The sequence below is a fragment of the Telopea speciosissima genome, chromosome 9, assembly GCF_018873765.1.
Source record: "Telopea speciosissima isolate NSW1024214 ecotype Mountain lineage chromosome 9, Tspe_v1, whole genome shotgun sequence".
Classification (NCBI taxonomy): Eukaryota; Viridiplantae; Streptophyta; class Magnoliopsida; order Proteales; family Proteaceae; genus Telopea; species Telopea speciosissima.
Window position 1 is genome coordinate 55,748,250 of NC_057924.1, and position 23,444 is coordinate 55,771,693.

Genomic DNA, 23,444 nt, shown 5'->3' on the forward strand with positions numbered 1-23,444 from the left:
GAAATAAAGAACTTTAAATATCCTTCCTATATTAAATGAAAATCTTAATCACATGTTTAAAAATGTAATTATAACAAATCAGAATTTATCCTTCATTAACAAACCTATCCAGTAATGATTTATCTATCATTTACAAAAATTAAACAACAAAAAATACCCAAAAACCAATTCTGTTCTTCTACCCTTGTTCTCAAATTGAAGTGTTGAGATCAATTTTTGGTTTCTTCTGCAGAGGAATTGGAACAATGGAATCACAACGAGGGCACTTAGGATTGTTCTTCGATATCAAAACGTAAAGCAAGCAACCAGGACAACCAGCAGCAAGTAACAAATCAGAACTAGATTCAAACCCAGATGAAGAAGATGATTTTTCTTCTCCTTCCTCTATTTCCTTTGCTGCTTCCTTGATTGAAGAAGACGAAGCAGATGCATACGAAGAAGAACGTTTTTTACCCGATTCTCTCTCTGCTCTCTCCAACGCTGATTTCACCTTATCCAGAGTACAGACGCTCTGGTAATCAAAAGAAGGAACCAACCTTAGCTCCAAACGAGTCTCTTCCAAAGGGTTTGATGATGGTGTTACTGGAGGAAAGTTCAAATCTTGAAGCTCTGGAATACTTCGATTTTGCTGTTGTTGTTTCTGGTGATGATAATGTTTGTGTTCTGATCCCGATGATGAAGATGAAATTGAAGAATTGCATCTCTGTAGGTAGACTTTGCCTGACTGTAGCAAAGAACAGAAATAATTTATATGGATTTATGTCTTAAATTTTTTCATTTTTCGTTCAATCAATTAGGGGAAAACAATAGAATCGGAGAATAAACAAGTATCTGTGAATTAATTTAATGGAAAAAGAAGAGTCAAAGCAGGTGTAGCAGGAACATAGAACAAAATTGGGTATAAACACAAAAAAAGGGTTTTGAGGATGAAATCATCGAAGGAAATGAATGAATTAAGAACACAAACAAACCTGCATATCGAGGCGTTTCTCCCAACCAGTGGGGACCTGCAAATCAAGATCCAATTCGGTGGAAGAGAACCCACCACTACCTCCAAGCAAGTCTCTAGTAATCAAACTTTTCGATTTCCCACCACTAGTCTCGTTCTTCAACTCTTCTTCTTTGTACCCATTCAGTATTTGAACAAGAGAACTCACATCCGCCGCCATTATCATGAGTAGTAGAATTCTTCTTCTTCTTCTTCTTTGCAGAGAGAACTTCAAGAACGAAAACCAGAGGAAGATAAAGGAGAAAAAAAAGGGGAATTGGAGAACACGGAAGGATTTTGAAAATCTGAAAAATGAAAGAGAGTTAATTTATAAAGAGAAAATGAGAATCCGTTAAGAGAGATTATTAGAGAGGACAGAAAAAAATAATGAAAGGTGGAGCTGTCAGTAACGGCGGGCATTAAATGCTGTGGAGAAGTACTAGTTGGGTTTCAATTCTTCACCAAAATGAAACTGACGTCATTGTTCTTTTCCAATATAAAATAATAAAAAAACATAAGGCTAATTTATCCAGCACGGCACTTCGTGTTAAGGTTGACAAACACGACTTAATTTGGCCACGTGGTTTATAAGCAGATGATTAATTTGTACCAGAGTGTGGCCCTCACATCATCAGGGCATGGTCAATGAGAGAATACGCATAACATCAATAGGGGTGGCATTTCTACCTTCCATGAGGTGGGTAATCATTTTTAGGAGTGTAAATGAATAGTCAAAATTTGTTTTCGTATCTAGGTCTGTATCCGTTTAGAACTATCTGAATCCGTTCGAAAGCTAAATGGATACAGATGCGAATAGGTTATAACTATCTAAAAAGCTATATTTACATGTAAATGGATAAGATATTCGATCCGTATTCGTGTCCGTATCCATTTAGAATTATCCGAATCCGTCCGAAAACTAATCAAATGCGGATGTGGATATAGCACTATCCGAGCCTAATCCAATCCATTTACATCCCTAGTCATTTTGCTCTTGTGTCTAGGCACAGAGTGTATGCTCGTGGAGAGAATTCCCAATTTACAACGTAATTAATTCAAACCGACCAATGGTATTGATTTTGGGTTTTAGAGATAAATCAATCAAATCGCTTGATACGAGATCACTTCACACCTCACAGTGCTTACACCTCTCACCGATCGAAGTTCTATTCAAAAACCTTGTACGAGAACTTGCCTTGGGCTAGAAAAGAACTTTGTTGCCAAAATGTACCAGATTTGGCTTTCATTGTTGCTTCAAAGAATGATGGATTACATGGAAAAATCTACTCATTCACACAAAGGGGAAAGTTCTTCAAGGACCGATAAAAAAATAACCCTGTAAATCGAAGCAAGAAAAAAACCAATTATACAACAAATAAAATTCACTATTTTTTTTATGGGAGAAAGTTCTCAATTTGGGAGTGTGGTCTATGCTAACACTCTTATGAGTCTATCTCTTTTTTCCCCCATTTGAAAAGACACCTCTGCCCCACCCTTTGTTTTGAGGAGAAGAGAGATAGACACAAGGGAGTGCTTGCGTAGGCCACACTTCTGGACAGAAAATTATTTTTCTTTTTTTTATATGAAAAATCAAGAATCAATCGATAGTACATTGATAAAGGACCATTGAAAGAAACCGTTGACAACTAATAACTATCGGTTTCAATTTGGTTTTTGTAGATTGAACATTTTAGCGACCTGATTTTCAATTTAGCATGGTATACGAAAAATTAAAACAAAACAACTGACCACACACTTAAGTGATTTAGTTTTAATTACAAACAAGAAGTAAAAAATAATCCAAACCAGATTGAACTAGGGATGTAAACGGATTGGATTCGGTTCGGATAAGCATCGAATGTGATCGGATCTGAATATTCCCTGACCAAATACAAAAACCTCTAAACGGATTCGGATGGATTCGGTTGCAGATTGAATTCGGATTTTTGACCATCCGTTTACATCTCTGTCTTATGTAACTTGGACCTTCCTCCCCCTAGTAGATACAATCCACTATGGATCCATGTCTCTTAGATCAAGATTCTCTTTTCCTCATATTCTAGAACTTGTTGAATCTTAAAAAACTGTCAAGATCATTATTTATTTCTAAACGGATTCGGATGTGGATCGAATTCAGATTTCGATCATTGGTTTATATCTCTACCTTATGTAACCCGGACCTTCCTCCCCCTAGCAGATACAATTCACTCTCAATCCATATCGATCATGATTCTCTTTTCCTCATATTCTATAACCTGGTGAATCTTCAAAAACCCTCAAAATCATTATTTACTTAATTTTTTATTATTAAATACTCAGAATTTTTTCTAGACGAATTTTTATCGGAACGTTCAAATTTTTTTTTCCAGATATCTCTAAACAAACACAAATATCCCTAAACGGATGGATGTGTTGGTTATCCATTTACATCCCTAGATTAAACCGACTGTTTGACACCCCTAGATCCATGGTTTTAGTACACGGTATCGGAACGGATATCGGTAACATACAAAATCGATTTGATATCGGCCTGGATTGATTGTATCGAACAAAATTACCCTTGAATTTTTTTTAAAAACTGAGTATTCTATCCATTTTATCCCTGTTTGTATCGTACTATCAGTACAATATCGGCACGGTATCAATATCGATGACTAGCAAAACAAGTACATATCGCACCGATACTTTAAAACCTTGCCTAGATCTCTTTACCTAATAATAATTAGCATATAATCCCTCAAAATGGCTTGATGAGTCACCCAGATGAGTTTATGGATCCACTTTTTTTGCACGGTCATGTACGTATACGAACGTGCTTTAAAACTCTAGCCTAGACAATAATAATAAACAAATAAATTGTACATGAAAAGATTGGTGCAAGCCATCTCCAATCTGAAAAGACACAACTGTTCCGTATATTGTAAGTGGGTGAAAGGATTAAGGATCTAGAAAATGGATCAGGGTTGTTGGTGGATCATTAAAGACCAACTCCTAAGAGACTAAATTAAGACTCATTATACAAATTAAACTATTAATTCAAGGGAAGAAGATGAATTGGCTGACTTAAATCTATTTTCTTACACGATTGGTAGTATGGTGACTGGAACCAGGCTCTATTAATCCTAATTTCAATACTGGAATCCCTAATCTAATTGAAATACTTGATAGGTCAACCATTTAGTACAAATTATAGTATTAATTGCTGTTAAATCCCATCACTCATTAATGTCTTCGTTTGGGGGATAGTTAATTGGATTATTATATGGATCGATCACAAATTTAATTGATGTTAACAGATAACAACTCAGCACCTCAATGTGAATAAGACCCCCCGATCATGAATCGCTTTTAAGGTGGCTTGAAATAATGCTCTAAATTGATGTAATTTAAGCTTATTTGAACACTAATGGAGGCATGGTAGTAGGTGGGAATTGGAACAGGTTTGATGGGTCGGTCTAATCAGGTTTTGGATTGGCTCCGGCTTCCACTCTTTGGATTCGTTGTCAATTTCTCATAAGGTTGTATTTAGCTTTGTTACTCTATTAAGGGGGTGGGCCTCGATGCAATGGCAAGGTTGTTCCATTGCGATCTTGTGATCTCGGGTTTGAATTGGGAAACAATCTCTCTGCTAAATGGGGTAAGATTGCATACATCATGACTCTCTTCAAACTCCACAGTGGCGGGAGCTTTGTGGACTAGGCACACCCATACTCTATTCCCACAGATTTCTCCTTTACATTACCTCTACTCTTTATCCATATTTTTGGCCTAGGTGGTCTCTCAAGAGGGGTGGCCTACGGTTGGGGGAATAGTGACAACTAGCACTATTTTGTGACGAAGGAGACTTGATAGCAAGGTGAAGTCTTTGGCCCTAGAAGGGCACCCACGGGCCATGACATAACCACCTGGTCAAGTTGGTGTCCACATTCAACAACATCTTATACAAAATATATAAGATAAGAGAAAGTTTTTCTTCGCCCACGGATCTAAGGTCATCATTATTTTTCCTCTTATATGTTAGAAGTTTAAAATGCCTTTCATTATTCTTAGACACCTATCCTAATGCAATGATGACCATCAACGAAGGAATTCCTCCTTCACTCTGGCTCGAGGAAAACTCGGTCCCATAAGATAAAATGTAATGACAATATTGTATAGTATACAAATTTTTTTTACTCAAAAAAATTATTTTTTTCACTTTCATTTTTTGCCCCTTTTATAGGACAAAGAAAGACTGCTCCATCATTGTACAAAGGAAGATGAATTTGGTATGACAACCATAGTTACACAGAGCAAAACCCTATTCACAATCGATAGCTAATCTAACTAGTAAGCGTGCTTACACTGATGATAAGTTAATGTATCTATGTCTCTTATTTTTTAAAATGTTTCAAATTTTTTCTTATCTTGGCTTCGTAGCCTAAAATTGAAAACAAAGCATTCATGATTCAACCATAGCTCCTTAATTAATAAAGTGAAACCAAACGTGCCCAACTGTTTCTCTATTGATGGGTCGGGTCGGGTCGGGTCAGGAGCTGCCGCCACCTATGCCAATGGGGGGAGTTGAAGGATAACTGCACGAACAGAGGCAACAGTATTATTTCATTAATTTGATGTGCTTACCATATTTATTTAAATTTCGTTTTCACTTCCCAGTGGATCACATAATTACAATTTAATGATTTTATCTGTTATTTAAATGTGAAAAGGACCCCCAAGGAGGCGGACAAACGTAATTAATCTGGATCGTAATGGTCCCTGATACGGCATTTACTTTCGGAAACCTCAAAGATAACAACATCCTCTAATTAATTGCTCTCTGTGCCCTTTTTAGTGAAATGACGAAATTACCCTTGATTATACATTTTATTAATGTGGTCCTTGCTAATGTGCGCTGTAGGCTGATAAGGCAATGTGAGATGAGGTTGGTTTCGTGTATAATTGAGGCATGTCATCAGCCTCATTGTGTTACTTCTCTGGTCGTGGGCGTAATAAATGCCACGAGGATTGTCCAATCGTTTTGGAAGTATTAGTATGGTTTCCCTAAGGTTAAACAACAAAAAATTTTGATATAAACAATAAAGTTTAGTGAAAGGTTTCATAAATGATCGTCATTCACTGTTAGCAAAAACGCGTTTAAAACGAGTTTAAAATTTGGTTTTAAACGCGTTCTCATTTTGCATCGTTTTAAACACGTTTTGTCGTATGTTTTCTAAATATACGGTAAAAAAGGGCAAACGGCAAGCATTCCCGTTTTAAACGCGTTTAAAACACGTTTTCATTTTTTTGGCGTTTTTTAAGACCTTGGACTTAACTGACCATATCTCTCTCTCCCGAACTCTAATCGGCTTGTTCTTTCACCAACGTAAAAATGACTCAAAGGGTTACATTTTTCATGATATCACCTTCAACTCAAAGTCAATGCATGGATACCAGAAATAGAAGCATGTATTTCAAATAAAAATTCTTTAATTTATATGAGAATAGTGGCCTTTTTTTGGTTCCCTTTTTTTGAAATATAAACGTTTAAAACCCGTACCGTCCGTTTTTCATTTTTTATCGTTCTCTGTTTTTGACCGTTTTATTTGACCGTCCATTTATAATTTTTTACTGTTTAAAATCCGTACCATAAAACTCCATTTTATTACCGTTTCCGTTTTTACTAACTATAGTTGTGAATAAACACAATTACCATTTTAGTTGTTGGATAAGAGTATTTTTATCTGTTCCATTTCATGCTCGTTCTATATATTTTCCCAAGTTCCTTTAATAGAGAGGGATGGACCCCACCTAGGTAAAAGTAGGGTGGTCATTTCTACCCCCCTCTATTAGAGGAACTTGGAGAAATGGACCTACCCAGGAAATAAAGCAGATAAAGGTCCTCATGTTTATATACACTTACGTATGAAAATCACTATAACATAAAATCACTATATATGGAAGGATCCATCGATAAAATAGCTCTTTCTTTCTAGTATCGTTTAGAAGGTCTTTCTCTGAAAATCGATATATGTTTTACTCTTTCTTTAGAAAGAAAATAAGGCAAACTAGTTAGGTTATCAGGAGTTTGATTCCTAACAAGGAACAAGGACTAATTAATAAAGCATGGAAAGCAAAGGCATCTGACATTTGGAAAATCCTATCAAGAATGTGTTCCGGAAAAGTTTTTCTTCACCCATGAAATCTTTTCACCCACCATTGTGATCACATTATTATTTTCTCTCCCCCATTGAAGAAGATCTGAATTGAAATATCTTATCTACTATTCTAGGAGAATCATCCAAGTGCCAAATCCAAATAAATAAATAAAATTTTTGAAAAAAAAAAAAAGAAGAATAAAAAGACACAAACTCATCATTGCTTTCTTTATTATTTTTAGAATAGTTAGCATGTGACTATGGAAGGTGATATTTCCAAAAATCACGAGATAAATCTAAGATATTCTCACTTAGAGTATTAGTACACATGTATGGACTACACAAGATATATGACAATATAAAAGGCGGTATTTGATTGAATTAGACTCTGAAATTTGACATGTGACTAATCTAGATCATGTCTTTTCTATCTAACGGTTAGAATTGACATACATATATCCACATTGCAGAATTGATGCTTTATAACATTTAGAAAAATAATTAATAGACATTTGTGATAATAATAATAATTTACCTTATTTTTATTTTATTATATTTTTTCTTTGAGAGAATGTTCTCTATGCCGTAGCATAGGTTGCACCCAGACATATGGGCCTGCCACTCAGGGGGGCAGGGTGGTCATTGCGCCCACCCCCTTGTGCTTGGGCACAGAAAACATCACCCCTTTTTCTTTACTTTACTATTTATTTCTTACATTGCAAATATAGCCCTTGTGCCATGTACTTTGCCTTAGAAGTTTGAACCAAAAAAATTAAATGATTTTAAAATTCATAAATAAAGAGAACCTCTGGAGAATGACATTAAAATTCTTTGACTCATCAAAATTCTATGTACTTTAGATGAATAATTTCAAGAACCTCTAGAGAATGGCATTAAAATTCTTTGACTCATCAGAGGGTAACGATTCAGAAAGAACATAGGCAGCTGCTACCGTCCTTCACATGAGTGAGCTAGAAATCAGGTGGCAATTACTGCAAATAAATATACGGGGAAGGAAATTAATTAATCTCTTACTTAAGTTCCATCAATGCCGAAATATTTTCTAGAAGCAACTAACAAATTACATAGACGTACAGTTGGGTCTAGCGTAAGTTCAGACCGATAATGTCGAAACTCCGACCCTACTACCCCCACCTTTTCTTGAAATAGTAGTAGCAATGTAGCTGTAGTAATAAGTGTGGTTCGGTCCCTTCCTAGCCCCTTGTGGGGTCCTTGGCTAGCCCCTTGTGGGTCCCTATCTACGTCGATAGTTCCTCATCTAGCACTTTGGCCCCTTGTATAGCGCATAGCCAACATACACACAAAAAAAAAAAAAAAAAATATATATATATATATATATATATATATATATATATATATATATATAGAGAGAGAGAGAGAGAGAGAGAGAGAGAGAGAGAGAGAGAGAGCCTCATCTCAGGTGTGGGATGGGATGGTTAAGTATCGATCGGGAGGAGATCCTAGGATGCATTGAGAGGGGGTGCAGCTTATTGTCACCAATGTGATGAATTAGGATGTTGGGCTTTTAAAGGGGGTGCAACATTCTTTTAAGTATCCCTTGTCTTATTCCAAAAAAGTTATTTAATACATATTTAATATAGGAGTAAAAAAGGGGGACCTTTATCCGCTGTTGTAACTTGAGCACTGTTGTGCGCATCGTGCGGCGCAGCAACAACCATGTGTGCATAGTGGGGTCTGCTATACACACATGGCCGCTGCTGCACCGCACGATGTGTACAGCAACACGCCAGTTACAGCAGTGGATAAAAATTCAAAAAATGGTCGTCAATAAATTCAAATTGATGAGGGCTTTCATTCATGTGGCATTAGGTAGGAGCAGGTTACGAGGCGTCAAATAGGGGGTAGTTTCATCATTTTGACCCTATTTTGTGAGAGGGGGGATAAGACCGTGGATGGTGCACGGCCATGCACATAAAATTTTACCATTGAAATTTATTTAATATAGTACTTAACACAGTATTTATATGAAATGACATGATTTACCCTCATTGGGAAACAAAAAAAAAAGGTGTTATCTTAAAAAGGTAAAAAATTATGGTTGCAACTTCTTAGTTTACCGCTTTGGTTACAATAAGATTTTTCCAATTTTAGCTTGAATAGAGCACCATAAGAGATTTAAAAATAAAAAAGCTTGGAAACTGATCATATTTGCATTATTAAAAGGGGGTCACTGCTAGGCAATGTGACCCCTGCACCAGTATGGGGGCCGATGAGAGCTCGCAAAATATCTAACAGTGGTGAGATTTTTCATTTCACAAAGCCGGGGTGGTCATTTTTGCTTCCTGTGTCTAGGCACACAAACCCCACTCAGCCTAACAACCTTCTTTTCCCCCTCGTTATATTATGAAAATATGATTATGTTGTAATGGATTCCAGTGCCCCTAATGTAGCTTTCTTGTCACTATGATTTTTCTTTTAAAGCATTTTCATCCCTCCTTTTCCATTCAAACTTGACCAATGAGACAGGTTTGGGAGCTCTACATCAATTGTATCCCCATGTGTTTGCTAGAATGATGACAGATTATGTGTGGGTATATACGTATGTATCAAATCATAGGGAAGTAGTTTTCTGTCCGGGAGTGTGGCCTACACTAGTACTCCCATGTGTCTATCTTTCTCTTCCTCAAAACAAGGGTGTAGAGGTGTCTTTTCATATGGGGAGGAGAGAGATAGACTCATGGGAGTGCTAGCGTAGACCACACTCCCGGACAGAGAACTTTCTCCCCAAATTATAATTGTGAATATGTATAACTTTATATTTTTAGTGAAATAAAAGAAATTTTATATAAAATATTATTTCATACCTAATTGTAATGTGTTGTTGATAGGTCAGCCTACTAATTTTGAAGTTCTAGTTTTATTAATTGGCAACATCTTGGGCCGACAGCAAACATGTGGCTTGTTCATCTATTTAGCATAGACAAATTCAAAGACTTCAAAAAATAGACACAAAACATTTTTTCCATAGCCAGGAATTAGAATTTTTTTGCCACCCAAATTAGGGTTTTTTCCCAATAAATATGACTCCAAAGATGATTTCAATGGAGGTTTAGGACAAATCAAAGAATGAGAACTTGTTAGGTTGAAGACTAATTAAGAAAGGTGTCACAGTCCACTCGGTCAAATCGTTCATTTTAGTTATTTGGTAATTTTATTAAATAATAAACATTTTGAAATTAAACATGCATTGCTAATAATATGAAATAACAAAAAATTAAAGCTAGAAAATAGATGGAGGCTTGCATGGATGTTTGCACTACAAAACAAGGTTAGTAAGAATAAAATGACTAAACTAACCTACATACTATTATACGTTTAGAATAACTTTAAACATCAAGATAATGACATTTGAAAGATGGTTTTTTTTTTTTTGGTAATAAAAGAAAGGGGCGATGTTCTCTGTGCCGCAGCGCAGCCTGCGCCCAAGCACGTGGGGGTGGGCGCAATGAGCACCCTGCACCCCTACACAGGCTGCCCATGTGCCTGGGCGTAGGCTGCGCTGCGGCACAGAGAACATTCTCCCTAAAAGAAAACACCAAACGAGAAAGGAAGATACAAAATCCAAAATATCAGATGTAGTCCACTTTGATCTAGCCATTACATCTAGTTTGTGGGCCGGATCAATGAAAGTTCTATTTTTCTTAACAATCAAATGTTCGTTAAAGACTCGGTTACAGAGCTAATATTCGGCAGAATAGTGAAAACTCCCATGGCTAGTGAGCAGAGTTTTGATTCACCCATGATGCTAATTCTTCGCAATCAGTCCAAATGTCTAGCCAGTCGATTCCTAAAGACCTTGCTTTTTGCAATCCCATGAGCATTCCCCGAGCTTTAGCCTCTTGCATGTGCACTCCTAGTATAAACATAATCCATACAAGCAGTAATAATAATTTTGTTGTGTGTGTGATGCAAGAAGCTGCAATCACAGTTACCAAGGGATGATTATATTTGATAGCGGAGTTGTGGCATGTTTGCAATTTCGAACCCTATTTATCCTTGCTACATATTTATATATATGTAGAAAAATTTCTCCACCATTGTGGGAGAAGGAAAAGTACATCCCTCTACGGTTATAAATGCTTTGGCCCCTATAATTCGAAATTGATGATACCTCAATGATACCCCCCCATTGTTCCCTGATACCCTCTCCATACCATCTGAACTACTCAATCAAGTGATTCTCGCTCCCTTGACTGTGGGTGAATGAAAAGTGCCTCATACTCATGTTTTTTTTTTTGTTTTTTTTAATGATAAGAAAAAGTAACAAAAACTAAATATACATAGTAGGGGAAATACAAGTATTCCTAGCTATATTTTGAGCTAGATTAACGCAGAAGTGATTACAGTTGTTAACAAAATCACCCCTTGAGAGTTGTCAGATATATATAATAGTTCCTTAAACAGGTTCCATGGCAATCGGCATTTGCTGGGAGATGGAAGAGTATCGGAGAGGAGCTGATTGTCCATCCATATCTCTCTAATCTTCAACCCACTGCAGGCTGCATGGTCGATCCCTTTACGAACCGCAAAAAGAAGAGCTGTAAGAGCATCCCTAGGGGTTGTAGTTCCTGTGTCAAAAAACCGAATCCTGCCATTTAACAAAAAGAAATAGGACCATCCTACAATGTTCAGTCCTGTGGAGAAGTATCCTGCACAGATCAACACAGGGTAATTGAGCATAGGTAAAGGAATACATATACGATTAACAGAAACAGGTCCTGCATCATCCATTACATCCTGGGAACAAAGGGAGGTGGGGGATAGATTATGATAAGAGATCCAATTTTGAATCCACCGTAATACCCCTAAGGGATCAGTAACTTCAGTGGAATGGATCACCCTATTCCTAGCGATCCAAACAAAATAACAAGTAATAAAGAACACAGTAAAAAACCACACAGCTAATTGTTTGTCCTTCTTAAGAAGAGAATAAAAAAACAAACAGAGGGAGTAGATATTGTCAAACTTCAAAAACTCAGTTCGTAACCCCAATGGTCCTGCAACCCAGATGTGTCTAACCCATTCACAAGACAAGAAAAGGTGCCATGAGGATTCAACACCATTTCCACAAAGAGCACAAGTTGAGTCAATCTGGATCCATTTCGACAGAGAAGCCCTGATAGGAATTCCTACATGTAGCAAACGTCAGAAGAAAATTTTAAATTTTGAATGAATTTATAATTTCCAAAAGAATTTCCACCAAAGTAAATCAGCATGAGATAAGTTCGAGGGTGGTGAAAAATAACAAGCGGCTAATTTAATAGTGAGGACACCATTTTTGGCATGAACACACCACCATTTATCCTCAGAGTCAGAAATCATCACAAATTGGATATGAGAGGATAAAGGTTGGGGGATGCATTACATGTTAAGTACCAGTCCTCTACCAAATGTATTTACCTACATCCATCAAAATTGAGCACTCATGAAAGTGATATATAATCAATGAACAACTGTGACAGTGTTTCTAAGACTAAAACATAGTGATGTTTAGCACGACAAAACCTGCCACATGGTGGGATGAGTGGGTCTGTTTCATAAAAGACCTCACACCTTAATAATTGGTGAATTCTAAATTTTAAAAAATCAGTATTTTACATTATATCTTTTTAGGGAGAGGGTTCTCTGAGCAAGCATGACACTTTACGTCCACCCTCTCACATGTATTTATTTTTATTCATTATCTCTCTTGCCTTGAAGAATTTGTTGTTATAATATATGTGAGAATGCGTAATGTGTGCCTTAGGCTTAGAGAACCTTTTCCATCTTTTATATATATATATATTTTTTGGATAAGTAAATCACTTTATTAGAAGGAAGAAAAAAATATATATACAGTCAAAAGGAAGACCCAACTTCTCTGGAGAGGAAGAGGGGAATCCTTCACTAAGAGGAATCCCCAACATCGATCCTCAACATCAATACAAATGTCTCTGATAATTGTAAGGGTAGTGTAGGCCGGTTACGTTCTTGAAAATACGTAAATTCCTCTCTTTCCAAATATGGGCTATGGTATTACAAAAAGCCAACTTGGCCGTACAACAAATAGTATCTCCATGATATGTTTTCCCAATCCATTGAGCTTCGATGGGTGACACTATTGAAGGACCACTTCCAAATCTGATAAGAGAAAGGAAACTCAACTCTACTCTCTAATCTAGCTCAACATAAGCAACAAAAGGGCGCAATCGGGATAAATCTCCACATGAGCTGGTCTTTAGTGGGAAGGGCACATACCAAACATCTCCATGTCGTGAGGGAGTGGCAAAGAATGCAAGTCTTAAACCAAATGTATAGGGCCCACTCAATCTAGGGTGAGAGCTCCTCAAAATATTCCATGCAGATCTAGTAGAGAAGATACCGGATGAGTGGACAGTCCCACCTAATGGAATCAGGCTCCAAGTTACTTAGTTTGCTAATACCTAGCAATTGGTCCAAACATGAATCAAATCCACAGAGGAAGAAGGTTTAGGATCCCACCCACCATCCAAATGGATTGAGCCAAGGCAAATCTATCTGATCGTGCATCATGTTCATTACCCACCTATGATAATTTTGTAATTTTGTGAAACTATGTATTGAATTTTTGGGAAAAAGAACTCTGTCCTGGAGTGTGGGGAGTGTGGCCTACGCAAGCACTCCTATGAATCCATTTCTTCCCTTACCATATGAAAAAACATCGTTGCCCCTTTTTATTGAGGAAGAGAGAGTTTCGAGGAAGAGAGAGATAGACACATGGGAGTGTGGCTAGGGATGTAAATGGATCGGATTCGACTCAGATAGTGTTATATCTACATCCGCATCCGATTAGCTTTTGAATGAATTCGGATAGTGCTAAACAAATACGGATCGGATATTTTATCCGTTTACATGTACATATAGTTTTTCGGATAACTATAGCCTATCCGTATCTGCATCCGTTTAGCTTTTGAACGAATTTGGATAGTGCTAAACAGATAAGGACACGAATACGAAAACGGATCTCGATTATTCATTTACATCCCTAAGTGTGGTTACCACCCTAAACTTTTCTTTTAGTTTGTTTATTCATTTGGGGTTAAATATTTACAAATGAGGTAGGTATATATGGTAATACTCTTAAGTCTTGTCACATCAATCCGCACATGTCCCACCACCACATGGTAGGTCATGGAGCACTAAACATCACTACGAACTATGATGTTAGAAGCTTATCAAACACGTATACCATTTAATGAGTTGTTGGTAAAATCTGTTTTTCTAGGTTCCCAATCAATGCACCATCCCTTCAGATGGCATCAATCAGACTAAACATGAAACCTGAGAAGCTTGTCTTTCTATTAATTACAAGAATAAATGAGAAGCAAATATATTGAACGTTAAAGGTGTTCTTAGTTAGAAACCTGTTTAGGGGGGGTGTGTTTCTTTCATAAATCTGATCAAGAACCCCTCAAGAAAAAGCAAATTGAACACATAAACATAAACATAAACATTACAATACACCAAATCAAGGAAATCGATAAAAGAGAGTAAAAGGTCATCTAAAATATAGCACACTGCAGGCCTAATTTAGTATAAACATTGTGAATTTTTCAGCGCAGGGAATCAATATTCTTGCTCAGCTCCTCCAGCTTCTTCATCCTTAGTCTCTCACTTTCAGCCACCAGCTAATCACAAGATCATACAAGAAAAAATAGAAGAAATAAAATGGTTTCAGAAGCAACTTTGTAAAAATTGTTTTTAAGTAAAAAAAACTAATTGTTTCTTAATACAACTTATGTATTCTCATTTCTCACTCACCTCCATTAGTTTTGTAATTAGTTGAGCTTTCTCCTTGTTCTTTTCATTGAAAGCTTCAAGGGCCTCTTTGTATTCTTTCTCCTGTAAGCCAATTAAAAAAAAAAAATCCCACTTTAATAAAATTCGATCTAATTAACCATGCATTAGTAACCATACCTCTTATTCTGTCGTGTGCAAAAAGTTATGCAATATTTCCCCATTAATGTAATGGTTTATCTAGGGCTGCAACAGGGTTGGGTTAGGCCGGGCTTTTTAAGACCCCAACCCAACCCTAAGTTCTTTTAGTTTGGCTCATGCCTAACCAGACCCTGACTCAGGGCCTGAAAAATCCAACCCTGACCCACCTTCAGGATTGAGCCTTGTTAACCCTGATCATAGGGTGGGTGAAGGGAGAGATGTTTGGATTGGACTGAATTGGGATGGGTCAGAGAGAAAATCATCAATTTTACATAAAATAACACTACAACCCGCTCAAGGTGGGCCAGGGCGGGTTCGGACCAACAGGATCAAACTTGCACCCCTAAGTTTATACTCCCATATATGTTCATACTTTCATTATAGTGACGATGTCCAACCCAAAAGCCCAAGTTTTAGGGGTGCAGAGGCCCATTCCAAAATCATAAGTGAAACTGTTGTACAGTGCTCGACCTATGTGGAACTAAACTGCCTTCAATTCTTGGCCATGGAGAGCATTCATTAGATCATATAGTCTTTTTTGGGTAATACATTAGATTATATAGTCAATGCAATCTCTTTGTTTCCCTGATAATTTACTAGATTTGTTTTGCTCTATGGCTAACTTCAATTAAACTGAAATTTGACATATGAACAACGGTATATGGGGTCTTCCTGTCCACAAAATTTTAACCTCACCTGATCAGTTGCCACGTGACAGAAATGACATAGGGTTACAAAAATCAAAATAGCACCAACATAGTGACAATAAACTAATCCAAATGTGAATATTACAAGAAACTAATAATAAAGTAGGATAAAAAAAAAAAAAGTATAATTGAGGGTGAAGATATTGAATGTCACCTTCTTTTGGCAGCTCAGCCCCAATGGTTTCAACTCTTTGTTCACAGTATCAATCTTTTTACGTATTGAAGAAACGTCCTTCCTCATTGGATCCGCCAATGCTTCAAGCTCCTATTAAAATTGTAATTTGTTTTGAACAAAGAAATTCAAATATATAGAGTGATTGATCATCAATTTCTATATAGATTCGATACATTTAAATGTAATTAACCAGAGGTAGGGACTGGAACTATTCTTATTCTTATGTAATATTGGAGTTCTTTTTTTTTTTTTTTTCCTTATTAAGGTTAAAGAAAAGAAAATAGATAAAGTAAGGGGATGGAATAAAGAAAAAGAAAAAGAAAAAGAAAAAGAAAAGAAAAAATAGGAGCATCCAATGTATGTTTATAATAATATTTTATTCATGTTTTTTTTCCTTATTTCTATTTTCATTTTCTCTTATATTTTGTAAGAATATTTTGATTGGTAACTACCACATTTGGGTCCACATCTTTGGTAGTGCCTTGTTTGGTAGAAACCCATCAAATGGTTTTCATGTATTCTATAAAGCAATGATAGAAAGAAAAGAAAATTGTATAGAGTTCCTTCATCACCTCTAATTAAAGTTTATATCTAATTGAATTTGAGTTCATATCATAAAAACTTAGATACAAAGGATCAGTAAATATGAATTTTTGTGTTTAAATTTTAGGGTTTCCATGTTGAGCACCTCAAATCTATGCTCTTAAGAAGAAAAGATTACCCAAAAAAAAATTTCAGAAGTGTCCTTAGTTTTTGAGAAGAATTAGTCAATTATTTCTTAAAATTGAGTTAATTAGAACATTGAAATAAGTTGGAAAAGAAATTCAAAATCTATGAAAGCTTAAAAGGGTGAATTTTGAACTTACTCCACGGATCTCTGCTAATCGTTTGGTCTCCTCTTCAACTCGACCAATTTGAGCTTGGACCTTCTCCCTAACCTCCATTTTCTTCCTCTCAATTTCTTCTTCTTTGGCTCTAAAAGTTGTGAGAGCAGATCTTGACATATCTTCATCTTTGTCTTCCCTTGGTGGGCTTTCACTGCCTATGATTCCTGAATTCTTCATCCTTTGAATCTGTCCTTGTTGTTGTTGCTCCCAAGTGATTTGCCTCTGTGTTTGCATCCTCTATCTCTAGAGTTTGAGAAACTCTAGCTTCTTTCCCTCTAGAATTCTCTCTGGTCTGGTCTTCTCTTCTTTTCTCTTCTGCCTTCTTCTTCTTCTTTTTTTTTTCAGCTTTAGAATGATTGTTCTCTTTCTCCTATTGCAGGTGCTTATAAACAAAGTATGGTTTCTAAAGGTCCCATACCAACCAGCTTTCTTTATGAGCAAATTTACAAAAAGCATTAGTGGAAATTACAAAACTACCCATCACTTTATTTTCATAAAGTTGGAGAGACCTTTCACTTTGGGATAAATCCATGAGTTTCTTTCATTTGCTCAAATCATTTCTAGCCCACTACCCACACACCCACTTATTAACAACCCTCTATTTTAGTATCCAAAGTATAGTTTAAATTTGTAAGCTTTACATCTATGTCAGTATAGGTTTAATTAGGTATATAATAGCTATTTTTATCCATTTCACTTTTGTTTTATGAAAACTTAGTCAAGCTAGGTTGTAGATGGTCCTATATATTTCTGGTAAGATAGTTATTTTCTTAAGTAGGTACACTGACAATTCAACAAACTGCAATAGCCCTTCACAGTTCCAACATTATTAAAGGACCACAAACACCCAACTATCCATTATTCCTGTTATTATAATACATAATATCCAATTGGGCTCTATTTGCCCTTAATTAAAATCATAAGAAGAGTCACCTTATTAGGTTTGTCCTTTATTTTCTTCGCTCAATTGATTAAAAAATCTAATACCCCTTAGAAGATCGCAATGTAATTTAGCTCGTTACTGTTCCTTTTTTAGAGACAATGTAGTTTTGATTATCCAACCGTTTTTGCGTTGATGTTTCTGTTCTTGTACTTTTCTCTTTGTTTGTCTGGAACCTAATGCCTCTTGGTGGCAACTTTGCCTTGTAATATTCTCTTTTTCTTTTCTTTTGGGGTTTAATATATTTTTCTATTCCGGGGACGTAAGATGCGTCCTGACACATGGGGGTGGGCGAAATGACCAATCCGCCCCCCCTAAATGGCCGAAATGATTGCCCCATGTATATGGGCGCAGCCTGCGCTCCTAGGTAGAGAACAATCGTCCTATTTTTTTTTTTTAGGGCAAGATATAGCATGGGAACCAATGAGAGCACGTGCAAAAGAGTATATAAATGAATGAGATTTTTTTATTTCACAAGAGGCAGATGATAATTTCACGCACTCATATGTCTGGATGCAGGGGCTACAAGACCAGGCAGCAATCGTAGCATTTTTTCTCCTATTTATTTATTCATCCAAAAACAGATCCACAAGAAAGTAGGGTAAAGTAGAAATTATATTACTATTTTATATCTTAGAACAAAGGGGAGACAACAATAATCGCAATGGCATGTTGTTTCTGATGGCTTCATGGGTGAGGTACTGAGGAGTATCAGTAAATCTTATATGTATTTTTTTGTTTTTCTTGGGAAAGGATGCTTAGGTGAGAAGTCTTGATGTGGAGTAGACAGTAAGGGCTTACCAAAACACAAAACACACACACACAGATACAGTGACAGAGGAGGGCCAGAGAGGGGAATGAGAACCGTAGGGGCCAAGACAGTGCAGCAGCTTAGCAAACTTTGACAGATAAGAATGCCTTTCCAACTTGATTTTGAAAGAAAGAATCCCCTCTTTAATCTTTTTCTCCATAATCCCATTTTTCTAATCTGGTCAAGTGGAACTTTTAAATATTCTACAAATGTTACTATTCAGAAAGAGATGATGGGCTTCAACCTTTATGCTTTCTTCCTTTGTGGGGGCCGTTTGGAACCTAATACAGAGAAACGTTTTTTGATTTTCAGAGCTTCAGCAGCCCATGATTCAAAAATTCTGACCGTTTGGACCGGTTGAGGGTCTGGTTTTGTTTTAGCCGTTAACTGTTGATTTTTAGAGATTACTAGGAATTAATTCAACAAAGTTTAAGAAGAAAACATGTTTTTTAATCAATATATTTTTCTTCTCATAAAAAAAAAAGAAAAAAAATGTTAGCTTGGGTATAACTCATACTTAAAAACTATTGTTGGGGTTCCACGCAGAAGGCAGAAGTAATAATCACAAATTCGATGGGAGTAGATCGATGAGGAAACTTATAGGTGCTTGAACCCTCTCTTCTTAGAATTCAGCTCCTCTCCTGCAAGCCCAACGCCCAGGGAGTGCCCAGGAAGGCATCCAATGACACTGAGCTGCTACGCGCTCCAGGCCCCATGTAGGCACACATCCCCATGAGTCGAAAAACCCAGCACCATTAGATGCCTCCCTGGGTGTTGGGCTCACAGGAGAGGAGCTAGATCCCTCTTTTTAAAGACTAGCTTTTAAGGATGCCTCTTCTTGGGCACACATCCCTATGCACCCAGAAGCCCAACACCGTTAGATGTCTCCCTTGGTGTTGGGCTCACAGGAGAGGAGCCAAATCCCTCTTCTTACAAACTAGCTTTTAAGGATGAGTTTTACTCAAGTCCTTAACAAGTGATATTACAACCAAAGTGCGGTAGAGTCAGGGCATGGTAAACTAGTAAAACCCTCTAAGAATGAAGTCCGAGAAGATCTCGATTGCTCTCGTGTGAACAAAAGAACCAGAAACTGGTCGGTTCATATTGAACCCATTTTGGCTGACTCATTAGGTCCCATCAAAGGGTAGAACCAAAACCTGGTTGGTTCATATTGAATCCATTTTGGCTGACTCAATCAGGACCCATTCAAAGGATACATCTTCCGGCCAACTTCCAAAGAGAGGTATGGGCCCACATTTGTGTCGTCACCAGGGCAGGCTAGGTTGGTGACCTACGTATCCTTTGGCCTATCAAGTTGTAAAGTTTATGCCATCAACGAGGACTTCTTCTCATTTCTTTTCCTCAAACGGCTTAGTGCGAAGACTGAACATACCCTTTAGCTAATATTGCTGAGTTCTTATACCCTCATCATGATGCGTGATGGGCCGGGCAGGGCCCACTTTGTAACTTTGTTGGTTCGGCAGTCGGCAGGTTTGAATACCAGATAAAGGTCATAGATTCTGGCCTGGTCAGATCAGAGTCCCTTTAACCCTTTCATTTTGAAAAGGGTTTTATTCCCCGTCACTTTGTATAGTGAAATATAACGTTTCAGTATTTGTTATATGACACGTCTCGTCTTTATGATAGAGGATCAGACAAGCATCAAAGCTTGAGCAATTTTTTTTATTTATATTATTTGACTTATAATTATCAAGTGGGAAATAATGAAGTGTTATAATTCACTAGGCATCAAGACGTTTAGAAGGACCCTTTTTGAAAAATATAAACTTCACAATTATTTTAACAATGTAAGTTCTAAGTTGTAGTGCAACCGGATAATACTGAACCCAACCGACGATTTAATAAACAGTTCGATTTTAGTTTTAGATTGTGTAATTTTTTTTTACTAATAAATAAGCCAATTTTGATCTAATCTGAAAGACTGGCCGAATAAGGAACGAATAACAATCCAATCTCAGTTTTGGCTTTGAGGACTGATTAACAAGTCTTCGGTTTCAGTCTTGGGCCTTATATGTAAAGGACCAATTATGGCTCAACCGAGACCGAGCGAAACTGACCAGTTCACACTCCTACCAAATCATAATCAAGAAACAAATCTGTCATAACCTCTAATACATATTTTTAAGGACAAAATTTTCCTCCACCCATAGAGAATAGTTCACCAAACATCCTAGGGTTCACAAACCCTAATTGGGTTTTAGTATTTTCCCAAAAGACCCCGTGATGCTTTCTCCCGCCGTCTCCTACCCTTCCCACTCACCATGGGTACAGGAAAACTCGATCTAATTTTTAATGTATAAAATATATCAATGCCATTTTTTTAATTTTTCTTTTATAATTTCAGATAAACTTTTGACATATATATTAAAAAATGTTCATTTTAAATTGAACTATCCTCCAAACTAGGGAATGAGGGAGTACTTTATGAAATTCCCCAAAAAAGAGATTGCCAGACTCTATAATATCATTGTTGAGCTATGGGCCACTTCTCCTCTTTTATTCCCCACTTTGGTGACCTCTCTACATGACTCTGTCGGTTCAACAACTATTATGGCTCCTTGACCTCTAATGTTTTGGATTATGCTTTTTTTGGTGTAACAATTGTTGTTTTATTTTTTGTTTTAGGTGTTTCATTGTTCTTGCCCTTTGGGTTTCCCTTAAAAATGAGTTTCTTAACTTGGGATTTCACTTTTATTTCTTTATGAAATAAAAAATTCCTCGTCCACATCTAAAAAGTTTCTCTAGTTCCGCATTAAAATTTACCACATGGTAAATTAGTAACAACTAATATTCCCTCACTTGACCCATATTGCTAGATAAATATCTTGTGTTGCGTTTGTTGTATGGCCAAAAACTTGATGCCAATCTAGAGAAACCATATAAGTCCTGTTGGTCTTGCCATATATTGTTTGACGAAACTCCAATGAAAGTGCTTTCTACCTCGGCTGAGGAGTTTTACTAGCTTGCCCAACTCAGGAGTTTGGTTCGCTTGCACATACGATACCTATCACCTGTCCCTTTTGCTTGTATAAATGCTCATCTTCACCATTTAAATGGCAACTGTATGTGCAGCCTAAACACACACAGGTGACCTGGTCTCCCTAACTCAGTTGCTGAGTTTTTAGGCCTATTTAACACCTCCACAGCAAATCCTTTACCAAAATAACAAATAACCTAGAGTGGTATCTCCATTGTGACCAAGTGGTCACGGTTCGAGTCTGGAAACAGTCTTTCTGTGAAAATGAGGTTAAGGCTGCCTACATTATGACCCTTCCCAGACCACACAATGATGGGAGCCTTGTGCACTGGGTACGCCCTTGGTATCTTCCCATTAAACATTTTGGGGTCGAACTTAAAGGCTTTGAATGCATTTTAGATTAATAATGATTCTCTTGTGATTATGATCGAGTTTGGACTAGCAGAGACCATAGCAGTCAGGGTGCAAATTATCTTGGAAGGTCCTTAAATATGATTGGTAGAACCCTACAAACATTGAAATCCTTTTCATTGAAAGATTTGTTCCACATGGGACAATAAGCCATTGTTAGTACAGCTAGACCCTTCAATTCTAACCTCTCAGGCTCTCAGTAAGTCCCCTTCTCTTTCATTAACAAATGGAGCCTAACAAGCATCTTATTGCTCTAGTAATCACCAGTTCACCACCAACAGAACCAGAAAACCAGTATAATTTCCCTAACCTCAATTGAAATGTTGAATATCCAGCCATCCCAGTTATCAAATCATCTACCTTAAATAGATAACTCACTTGTGAATTGGTTCATTTTTGCTCTTCTAATTACCAAGTTAGTTGTTATCTTACTATAGGAAACAATCAGTCAATACTTCATCATAAAACCTTGCTCAAATCCAAGGCAGTGTTTGTTTATCAAGAAATAGATATACTTTTGTCAGAGCACATTGAGGGAGAAAAACATCTAACCAAAATATTCCAAATTTTCTTTTCTTTTCTTTTCGCAATAAATAAACACAGCCCAAGAGAGGAAAAGAAGGCTTGTTTCAGTTTGGCAACATAAAAATCAATACAGTTGGAACTACTGAGTTCTAGAACAGTTTGCTGCCAAATAGCTGCAGAAATAAGAAGATCAAAATAGCAAGTGCAACAAAGTTTTGAGAAAAAGATAGCCTTCATACATTACTCTCAACTACACACTGAGTTATAGTTCAGCATATTACAAACCTCGACACAAGATAAAGACTCATTTCTGTGTCTCTGTAATTGTCAGCAATTTTTTGGTCTACATTTATCTTTGGGGAATGCAATCAAGCCTTAGTTGTTGGGGGTACGATGCCTTGTATTCCGTCACTTGGTTTGTGGGTTGATTCCGAAAGGCCGTTAAGAGGACTATATGGATATTTCAGTAAATTCTTGTATAGGTTTTCACTATAAATGTGTAGCGAGAGTTCTTTCTCTATAACAAAAATCTGAGAGAAGTGTGAGGACGAGCGGCTGTAACCCTATGCTCCATTGATAGTGAAACAGATCTCATCTTACCATGGACGTAGGCAATCTTGCCGAACCACATAAATCCTTGTGTTTATTGTGTGATTGATGTTTGCGATTTCCAAATTTTTTACATCGTGTTAGGATTTGTTTTCAACATTAGTCTCCTCAGCAGCCGCTGCAGAAGGTCCCCCTTCTCCTTCCTTTTGGTTTCCTCCTCTTCTTTTGCTTCTGTTTCTTCTGCAAAGATGTAATACGTAAACACATTATACAAGTCACATTTGTAATAGAGAATGCAACATAATATTTCAAGAGCTG

General features: G+C 36.9%; 3 protein-coding genes across 12 annotated transcripts in view; all 3 read right to left on the minus strand.

Moving 5' to 3' along the window:
* LOC122639132 lies at nucleotides 1–11,898 on the minus strand. The gene is made up of 3 exons (XM_043831961.1): nucleotides 11,498–11,898; nucleotides 972–1,293; nucleotides 1–724 (listed from the first exon to the last, which is right to left on the minus strand). The coding sequence occupies exons 1-3, from the start codon at nucleotides 11,896–11,898 to the stop codon at nucleotides 191–193; spliced, it is 1,257 nt and encodes a 418-aa protein (XP_043687896.1). The 3' UTR covers nucleotides 1–190.
* Nucleotides 7,518–23,444, minus strand: part of LOC122640017 (co-chaperone protein p23-1-like) — a 22,553-nt gene continuing 6,626 nt past the window's right edge. For 3 of the 9 annotated variants that reach the window (XM_043833107.1, XM_043833099.1, XM_043833098.1), the window contains 2 exons: nucleotides 23,285–23,357; nucleotides 22,741–22,951 (listed from right to left, as the gene is read on the minus strand). In XM_043833107.1, coding sequence (XP_043689042.1) covers nucleotides 23,295–23,357 — 63 coding nt within the window. In that variant the 3' untranslated portion in view covers nucleotides 22,741–22,951; nucleotides 23,285–23,294. Of the gene's footprint in view, nucleotides 7,532–10,480; nucleotides 10,492–22,740; nucleotides 22,952–23,284; nucleotides 23,367–23,444 lie in introns of those variants that run through there. The other 6 variants (XM_043833100.1, XM_043833101.1, XM_043833104.1 and 3 more) reach the window with 4 other exon arrangements.
* On the minus strand, nucleotides 14,455–17,223 carry LOC122640019. Of its 2 annotated transcripts, none has more exons than XM_043833110.1 (4): nucleotides 16,872–17,223; nucleotides 15,985–16,095; nucleotides 14,925–15,027; nucleotides 14,455–14,813 (listed from the first exon to the last, which is right to left on the minus strand). In XM_043833110.1, exons 1-3 carry the CDS (start codon nucleotides 17,124–17,126, stop codon nucleotides 14,932–14,934), a joined length of 462 nt encoding a protein of 153 aa, XP_043689045.1. In that variant the 5' UTR covers nucleotides 17,127–17,223; the 3' UTR covers nucleotides 14,455–14,813; nucleotides 14,925–14,931. The 2 variants fall into 2 exon arrangements, with proteins under 2 accessions (XP_043689045.1, XP_043689044.1); XM_043833109.1 differs by having other exon boundaries at nucleotides 14,947–15,027; nucleotides 16,872–17,222.